Here is a 9986-nt window from a genome sequence, read left to right as displayed (position 1 = left end):
ACTATTTCAGATGATAACACAAGGTCCTTTCTTTGCCAATTTATATATCTCTGTCTTTTCTTTATATACTTCAACCAAAACCACATATTGCAACAGATTGGATGCATGAGGATACAGCTGTCTTAAGTCAGATTAAGACTTATGAAGATGGAAAACAATGCCACTCTTCTAATTTTTTAGAAAATAGTAATTTAAATGTCACTCATTTTTATTATAAAAGAATTTACAGATATTTAAATTTTTGTTTTAATTTCCAAATAGTAAATATTAATGGATATGATCCATACAAACAAAAGTTCTTTGGAGCTAAATTTTAAGAATGTTAAAGGAGCCTGCTTACCAAAAAGTTTGAGAACCTGACAAGTTTAGGACACAACTAGGTAGATGAGAAAGAGTAGGGATAGGAGGTGTGTTAATGCAGGGATAGTAAGGGACTGATGAGGACATCCATCCTGTGTCTTGTATTGGGGACAGAGTTCCTTGAATGGTACTGAAAGCGGGGTGGAAGAAGGGGTGTAGTCCAATCTACTTCTTTACTTTGCATGCAACCCCACCAAAACACAGCACAGTTTATAAGATCTCAGGAAACAAGCAAGTGGAGCATAGAACCCTAAAACCAGAAAAGAAATCTTCAGATTGCTGAGTGAACACTGAAGTTGCTTCTTTTTCTCCAAAGAGAATGGAAAACATTCAGAGTTCTGGTTACTTTTTTTTGCCAGATTATACAAGGCTTCTTAATTATAATTTTGTAATATTTAAATTTTTTTTGACTACCTTTTCTGGGGGAGGATCTTAAAGCAGACAAATCAGCAGCAGATAGAGGGAAAGTCTAATAACATACTCACAAAAAGGAAGTCTTAAAATGTCACATTTACTCTGCCCTAAGCATTGTGCTTGAGTTTGCTGTGGTACAGGGAAAATAATCTTGACTTTGGAATGACAAAAACTGTTTCAAACGATTTGTTTGCTATATCGTTTTGGGTAACCTAACATGAGTCTTATTTTCTTATCTAAAAGATATGAATAATATTTATGTCACAAGATTGTTATGGATTAAAAAGAGATAATCAATAGGACAGTATGTAATAAAAATAATTTATCGTTGCTTATAAAGGCTAACGATAAATCTAACATGAGATAAGACCTCGGACAAACATTTTAAAAACACAAGGCAGAAGATGTGCTGCATCAGGGTCACTACGGAGGTATTTACAAGTGTCAAAGGGGTTCTGGGGGAAGGAGAGTCACATTCCTTGGGAGCACCAGGGAGGAGTGTTTAGGTAAATTAGGGAGCGCTGAATGATCCCTCTTCCCAGCTCCCGACCCCATGGTCGGCTCAAGCCCAGTCCTGCAGACTGCCACCCCCGCCGCGAGATGTCAAACAGCTTCCACGTCCGACTGGAACTGCTCCACACTCTAACCTTGCTCGGCTCATCCCCCGCAACTTAAGCGTAGGCATCACACCCAGCTCCCCACCCCGCGTTCACTTCCACCCACCCGCGGCCCTTTACTCGGTGCTAACCGGCGACACCCTAGCCCGCGCCGATCCCAAAGCCGAGGCAGGTAGGCGAAGGAACTCTCAAGTTCCCAGCCTCCAAACGCCTACTCTTCCCCCACACGTGGCCACCTTCAGCCTCGCAACTCGGACCCGCCCCACTCGCGCGGCCAGCGCGGAGGGCTCCGACACCAACAGAGCTCCGCCGAGAGCCCCGCTCTCCAGCCCCAGGGAATTTGGCGGCCGGCGTTCGCACGCTCGCCCATCGATTGGCACTGCCTCGCTCCTCGGGCTCCAGTCGCGGGGAAATCGGACTGAGACTCGTGAAGTCCAGCGGAGCGCGGGGCGGGAACCAAGGCAGGCGGGCCAGGGGATTGCCGAGTGCACGGATGAGCGCGGGTGCCGACTCGCGCTCCGTCTGGCGGGAGGCGGCGCCCGCTTCCCTGTGCGGCTCGAGGCCGGAGCCCGGTGTTCGCCGCCCCCTCGCTTCGCGCCAGTGCGCGCGCTGCCTGCCCCTGCCCGGGGGAAGGCTGCTTCTCGTGGGGCTCTCGCGCCGCCCGGGGTGCGAGCGGGCGCGCGGCTGAGGGAGGGAGCGCGCGCGGGCGGCGACAGCCCCTCCCCTCCCCCTCCCGCCGCCGCGGAGAGCGCAGGGAGCAGCCCGGGGCTCGGCGGCGGCAGCGGCGTCTGGCCCCAGCTCCTCCTCCTCCTCCTCCTCCATCTCCTCGCTCCCTCCATCTGCCGTGGTTATGGCCCGTCGCTGGAGCACAAAAGAGTCTCCGCGGTGGAGGTCTGCGTTGGTCTTGCTGTTCCTCGCTGGGGTGTACGGTAAGTGTCCGCGTCCCTCGTTCCGTGTTGACCGAACAAAGCTGGGGCGACCCGGGGCCCCGAGGCCTCCAGGACGGGGTTTTCCCGGGAGACCGGCGGGGAGACCCCGGCCGCTGGCAGGACAAAGACCGGAGCGGTGTGGGAGGGAGATGCGGCGTGAGGGCTGTCCCCACACGGAGATGCTTTCGCCCACCTCGAGCTCCTCGGGGTGTGGGCAACGGCTGGGGGTCCCGGCCAGGGGGCCCGGGGGAGCGAGGGGGTGCGGCGCACTTCCCGACCGGGGCAGGAGGGCCCCGGCGCCGGCTCCTCGCGCACTCGCAGCCGCGGCGCAGTCCACACACACAAAGGTGTACAAGCGCGAGAGAAGGGGAGGTCGCCCCCGCCGCCGCGGGACGGTCCTGCCACCCCCTCCCCTCCCTGGCTCAGGAAGTTCTCTCTCTGGCGAAATTGCCACCGCACCGATTCCTTTTGGTTCCCACTCTGAAAAAGCACCCCGCTGCTTTCTTCTTACCTCTCCACCTCGAGGGCCCGAGGCTCAGTGGGTCCCGGGCGTGTAGGATCCTGTTGGTTCACCAGGAGGAGCACGCGGAGAAGGCCAGAAAATAGTTTCCAGCCCCTTCTCAGTCTTTCCCTCCGAGGGCGTGCACGTCTGCTCGAGTGGTGGCACAATTGTCATTTCATCCATCACCGTCCGCACTGTTGGCCCTGCCGTGTTCTTTCTGTGGATCCATCAGGTTCGGGATACTCTTTCGGGTTACACGAAGGCTGAACTGTGAAGTCCTGACTGTGTCTCGGGACTGTGTTTTATATTGCGTGGGGTCAGAACAAGCTCTAAGTGGAATTAATTGGAGAGGACATTCATCGGACATTCATCGGTTGAGAGATTTGAGTTCCACCTCTGACTTCACCGTTCTTAGTTCATCAGTTAAACGCGTTGAAAGACAGTTTCAGAGAAAACAGTTAACCTTTCCTTTTTGGAGTATCATTTTGATTTCTCCAAAAGAAAATAAATATGTTACCACTTTTTGGTAAATTTTACTTATAAAAAGACTAAGTTATTTAATTCCACTAGTATAATGGTGGTGGGTGAAGGGGGTCAGTCATCTAATTCATGAGGAAGTATCTCTTTTGAAAGCATTTATCTGTGGAATTGAATTTGATGATAACTTTTAAAACCCGAGAATTTACACTACATGAAAAAAATGTAGTGAACTTAAATTGGCATTTACCAACAGCCAACAAATAGTCTTTGCAGTGTAATTCAGGATGTGTCTTTTTCCCCTTCCTGAGGCATATATTACTTTGTTTCTAGGAAAAAGGTGATTTGGTGCACATTTGATGTAGTAATTGCCAATGATGTGCCTTTGTGGGTCCAGAAAACTCTGTGTGTGATTTCGGATTGTTAGTTGCATAAAGTGGCTATAACCCCGTGCTTGCCTGATGACTTGTGGGTTTGGGTCTACACCATAGATCAATAAGCTATTATGTTGCTTCTTCTAGCCTGAAGGTGGATATAGATGTGCGCTAAGTTTGGAGTAATGGCCCAGGAGAGAGAAGAAAGTGAGTGGAATCTTTAATCTAGGGTAATCAGGAATGGCTAGCTGTATATGTCCTGCACTGTAATCAGAAATGAATTTCTGTGATGTTTGGTCAGACTAGATAAATAAATGGGCTCTAATTTGCTTGGAGCATTTTTTTTTTTTTTTTTTTTTTTTTACTTGCATACAAAGTGACTTTCTGGTGGATGCCTCTCAAAGGTTTATCATTTGGGAATTTGTGTTGAGTGAGGAATGGTTAATCAAAGACTAAAACTCCTTATTCCAACATTGTGGGACCACATTGTAAAACTAGCAGGTAATTATGCTAAAAGTTGATGTCTCAAGCCACATAAGTTTCAGAGTATAAGAAAAAAGGAGGCACTGAGCCAGATAGAACATTGTATCAGCAGAGATTAAAGGAATCCTTCATCTACAACTGGGAAAATTCTCTGTATACCTGTGTGTGTGTGTATTCTGTCTTCAACCAAATGTGGATTTATTTCAATTTTAAAAAGCTGTAACAATATAACAATAGTAGGGGATGTGCTTCCACAAATATAATGAGAGTTGGGTGACTGGAATATGTAATTTTGATTAATAGTAGTTGCATCCTGATAGAGTCATCACCTTGAGTCTCTTAGAACAGTTATTAGCTGGAATTTATGAAAGCCCCCTTATACAGTCATAAATTTTTGTTTTTTAAAATAGCTTCAAAATTAATTAGGAAATACTTTCAAAACAATGGAATATTCAGCATCATTCTTAATATAGATCCAGTGAAGAAAAGGTGGTTTATTGGCTAGTATTTAGAGAATTTCAATAATAATACAGTGTGATTTATATTTATTAACTGCAACATTAACTACTTCCAGTTGGTGCCTTGAATCTTTGAAACATTTCGTGTACCTTTTTAAAAAATATCCTTACTTGGTGTTTTTACTCTTCATGTAACCATTTTTTAATGAACTATGATATGTGACTGTTATGCTTTGAAGTTACATTTCTGAATCCTTTCTGGATTTTTATTTGAAATTCTAAATTGTATAAATTACACTGTGTAGTTTTTACAGCAGCCTACAGTTAAAGTTTTCTAAGAGTATTTGTCCAAGGACCAATAATTATCTTTCCAAAATTTATATAGCTTCACTGCATTGAAAGTGCCTACAAGGAAACCTCTGCAGTCTTTCAGAATTTGAAGGGATAAGAACATTAGTGGTAGCATCTGTGAGCTGGACATTGTCCTAGGCCTACCATCAGAAGAGAAAGTACTTTTTTCTCAGATAACGAAATGGGCCTTTTACAAATGAATGGAATTTTCCCCAATCTGTGACTTCCAGTCATTAGAAACTGTTAGTCTTGCTCACTTCCCAATTCACAATTGTTAACTGTAGCAGTTGCATTGCTTTATCCTTTCTACTTCTGTTTGTCTCCCAGACCAGTGTTTTCTGACTTTCCCTAAAACCCACTCTTCAAATGCATTTTACATTGTTTTCAATAAAAAGAGTTCATGAAATAATACCCTTACTACCAGTGATATAACCAGATATTTTCTATTTATTCTACCTCCCTTCCATTGTTCCTTACCTCATTTGCTGGTTTGGACTCACTAATTTTGGACCCACTAATAAATTGTACTCCTTAAGTTTGATAAAAACTGCCCTAGATGAAGTCTTAATATGTAATTCAGAATGTTTGCTATGATTTTACAAAATCCCTGAAGAATTGCAATGGTTAGTTTTTAGTTATCTGTTGCCAAAGCGTTCTGTAGCATTCAGAACTCTTCCTGATGTACACCAACTGACCAGTGATAAAATTCATCTTTTAACTGGTTTTCAATGTATTATAACTAAGAGCCTTTATTGCACTGTTCTAGATGTTACAGCAACATACAATATTCTTTTTTTTCTTGCATTATATGTCTAATGAATGAATCTTTTTCCGTGAATTTTATGGAACATTCAGCAGCACTTTAAAATTTTCCAGTTGAAAGATAGACTAGAAATTCCAGTTTTAGAAAGGTTGTAGAAATAACTGGAACATAAGAAAAAAAGTCTAAGTAGATAGCAATTACTTCTAAAGAAGTCAAACTTGACTACATAAAATATGTTGAATAAAACTGAATTAATTGCTTAACTTAAACCCTTCCTTGAGTTCAGAATCTAAATTATATCCATATCCTAGTGAGAATATGAAGGGAGACAGTATGTTCCACAACATTTAAGGTGGTTATCAGCCAAAAAAGTGTTGAATGACCACTTTTAGAGAGGTAGCTCTATTCCAGGAAAAATTTGGAGGAGATTTGAATAATGTAGGGTAAATGATTTGGAAGGTTCCTAGAAGGTAAAATTGGTGATGAAAGCTTAAGGGGAATGTTGAAAAGTGAACAGCAGTTAAAGAAAATGTTGACTTTAATTTTTATGCATAGAAATTTAAAGTATCAAGAATTTAAGGGAATGAGAGACCTTTTTATATTTCTGATTTGATGTGTTTTATTATTGCTTTTTTGGTTTATTGTATTTTGTTTTTATTTTTCTTAAATTTTATTATTGATAGTAATAATTTAAAGAAAAAAGTAAAAAAGGAGACCAATATGTTAAAAATTAGATGAGTTTTATATAGATATAAGCAAATAGAAAATGAGTTTAGAATTTTAGAGTATTGTTCCTAGTCTTGGTGCAAGTCTTTGTATGTATGAAAGTTGTTCTAAATTTAGGAATTGAAGTTAACTTGATGATCTCTAATTCTCAGGTTACCTTTCCATTCTGTTTCTTTTCCTTTTTCCTCAACTCTGCTTCCTCCCTTTTTAAGATAGATAGGTAAATAGGTGTACATTACTTATCCCCATTTTCTAAGATTTAGAATTAGATTTTGTAAATATAAGTTATCTGTCTGTTCAGATACATGCCATTCTTTTTTTAAGTAGATGCAAATGTTTCTATATTTTCTATACAGGATTAATTTAGGGAATTCTCACTAAGCTATGGAAGGGAGAAAAGGAACCTAACATTTATTAAACATTTATGAAGTTAGTTACTGTACTTGATCTTTATTCATTGATAATTTTCAGTAGGTCTCATTTAGCAATCCTGTGGGGCATTTACTCCTTTTTAATAGAAGAGAAAATGGAAACTCAGAAAAGTTTATCTGAGATCAAACCACTAGGAAGTACTGGAATCAGGATTACAATCTAATCCTGTCTCTTCACTATTAATCTATTTAACTAACGAATACTTGTCGAGCATTTGCTTTTGTCTGATACTGTGTTAGGTATACAACTTGATGAACATAGTTTCTGCCCTTACAGTCTAGTCAATGAGTTGTAATAGATTCTCTAGCAGAAACAAAGCGCAGACAGTAAATAACAGTAATTAGGAAAAGTCTTCTTCGGCAGCATTTATAAGACCTAAAGGATAACTGACCATGTTAGCGTTGGAGTAAGAGAAACTTGCATAAGGAAATACCTTATGAAAGGCCCAGAATCAGCTAAGAGCTGATGATAGAGCTGGTGTATTGCCAGTAAATGAATAAAATCTCTGTAACAGTGGTCCTTGAGGGACAGGGTGAAGTTAGAATGATGTGCAAGAACTGAGGGCTTTGAAAACCATAGTAGTGTTCCAATTTTATTTTAAGTGTTAACTATTGAAGAGGTTTAGGTAACATTGTGATTTGTCTTTTGAAGTATTGTAATTTACTACTGTGTGGAATATTGTGAGATAGGCAAGAGTAGGGAGGAGATGGTTAGGAATTTTGTCATCTAGGTGACACAGGAACTTGAACCAAGGATTGCTCTGTTGCTAGGGAAAAAAGATACTTCCTCTTTGGTCACAAGAAGGAAAGAGAGAAATATTTGTGTAAGTGTCCTTAGGTCTGGGATGGGAAGATGGAGATTGTATCTGTTTGTTCATATTTCCTCAAAGTAATGTCACATGAGATTACTTGTGGAAAGTGAAGAGAATTGAGAGATTGAGGGTGATTTTTGTGTCTTCAGTTTCATAAAACAGTTTGGACCCTTAGAAGTTAAGTTTCTGTTTTTTATTCTAGAAGAGAGCAGATTAAGAAAAGTTAATACAAGAAGGGTGTAGTGTGTTGAGCGTTGTACAACAGATGACAAGAAGGTATGAGGAGAAACCTGAGAAGGGTCCTGTGGGGAACTTAACTCTCACAGCCTGTCCTCTTTGTATACTTGAAGAACGTCTCCTGCCAGAAGCAAAGAACATTTTTGCCCAAGTTAAAAACTTCAAACTATGTGATCAATAAAAATTGCTTCATGTCTTTGGAAGAGTCAAGAATATATTAGTAGTTCAGTGAATTTCAGCAGGATAAAGTGACCTTTTACATTTTTTCCCCTGGGTTGTGTACCTTATAGAAGATAGAACTTTAGAAGGTCTCAACACTTACAAGTAAATGAGTCTGACAGAATAGTTTTCCTCTTGATAACTCCATGCTCCACTAGTATTAGTGTAAAAAAGTGAATTTGTTTTACACTGATGTACTTACCATTGAAGGAGACTAAGTTGATATCTACCTTTAATTCATTTACATTTCAGTTCTTAGAGAAATAAAAAATAGTGCTAATGTTTTAATATTAGAATTAAATGGAACACAGTGGAATGTTTAGTAATTAGAATTTACCTTTTCAAATATGAGGAAGAGTAAACCTTTTATCTGACAACTTCGTTAATAGCTAAAGCATCTTTCAGGTTTTAAGTGCCTATGTCAGAGAAAATATACAGAGAAATAAGATGAATCTTTGTATTTGAAATATTCTGAAATATAATTCAGTTTCTTGAAATTGTTATTGCCTGTTCTCATGGCACTAAAACTTGTACTAATAGTTAGAATACAGAACATCTTTCCAAAATAATGCCACGCTTAATCCTCAAAATAAATGTCAAGTGTAGGTATTATTAGAAGAAACTGAATCTTTGAGAGTAATGATTTTGTCTACTATTCTTTTCTGCTTCCTGTTGTAGAGGCCCATTGGTTTTTGTTTTCTTTTTCTTCATTGTTGTAATGGCTGCTAAACTAGTCTTGGCTCTAGACTTGGACTGATCAGTCACCTCACACATAACAGCCAGAGCAACTTCTAAAGTATAAATCTGATTTTGTAGCTTTCGTTTGTGAAACCCAACAGTAGTTTCCTATTCTTAAAATACTAATATAACTCACCAGAGCCTTTATGATTGTCTCGCTTCTACTTCTCTGCCTTATCTTGTGACATTGTCCTTCGTAGCTCTGCTTCCTCCGCCCCTACGCAACCTTCCTGCCATACTGTAGAGTTCTCCTGTCTCCTGGTCTGTGCACATACTGTGCTCTCAGCCTGGTTTATCTTCTTTCCTGCATCACCTTCTTCACTCGGCTAACTCCTGCCTGTCCTTTGGCTTTCCTTCAGATGCTGCCACCTTGGAAAAGTCTTTCTTGGTTACTCCAAACTAGGAACATATCTGTCTTTATAATGTAAGCCTCAAATGTAAATCATTACATTTAGTTTTAAATTTTCCAATAGCCACACCAAAAATAAAAAAATTAAATTAAATTAATAATTTAAACCCAGTATATCTAAAATACTGTCATTTTAACATGTAATCAACAAAATAATTAATAAGAGTCTGAATTAAAGTTTTTCGTGCTGTCTCCATAATCTTTTGTAAATTTTATACTTATAGCTCATTTTCATTAAAGTAGTTATGTTTCAGATGATCAATAGTCACTTTGAATAACAGTGTCCCTTAAAGCTGAATAGCAGCCCTGGTATCCCAACAGCACCATTTCTAGGTATGAATTCAACGGAAGAAGGTATACAATGTGGGTGCCAAAAGACATGTACAAGAATATAGCCTTCTTATTTGTTATACAAACAACCTATGATGTACATCAGCAATAAAATGGATGAATAAATTATGGTATGTTAGTATAAGGAAATATATAGTACAGCAGTATTTTTAAACTGGTAGGTCTCAGAATTCCACAATGTTGGGGAATCCAAAAAATGTTTTGTAAATGGGAGAGATATGTGCATTGACAAGATTAGAAATTAAAATTGAGAATTGTTAAAATATTAATTCATCTAAAATGACAATAAGAAACCCATTACATGTTACTATAAATAACATGTTAAATAAAAATGT

General features: G+C 40.0%; 1 protein-coding gene across 2 annotated transcripts in view; it reads left to right on the top strand.

Moving 5' to 3' along the window:
- The first annotated feature begins 2096 nt into the window (after window positions 1-2096).
- The window catches only part of LRP12 (LDL receptor related protein 12), a 90222-nt gene continuing 82332 nt past the window's right edge, over window positions 2097-9986 (top strand). Inside the window, exon 1 of one of the 2 annotated variants that reach the window (XM_079105965.1) lies at window positions 2097-2320. In XM_079105965.1, coding sequence (XP_078962091.1) covers window positions 2242-2320 — 79 coding nt within the window. In that variant the 5' untranslated portion in view covers window positions 2097-2241. The remainder of the gene's footprint in view (window positions 2321-9986) is intronic. The other variant, XM_079105966.1, reaches the window with a different exon arrangement.

Source organism: Sciurus vulgaris, assembly GCF_902686455.1.
Source record: "Sciurus vulgaris genome assembly, chromosome: 1".
In the NCBI taxonomy this organism is placed as follows: Eukaryota; Metazoa; Chordata; class Mammalia; order Rodentia; family Sciuridae; genus Sciurus; species Sciurus vulgaris.
Note: the sequence above shows the minus strand (reverse complement) of the source record. Positions and strands in the feature narration are given on the sequence as shown.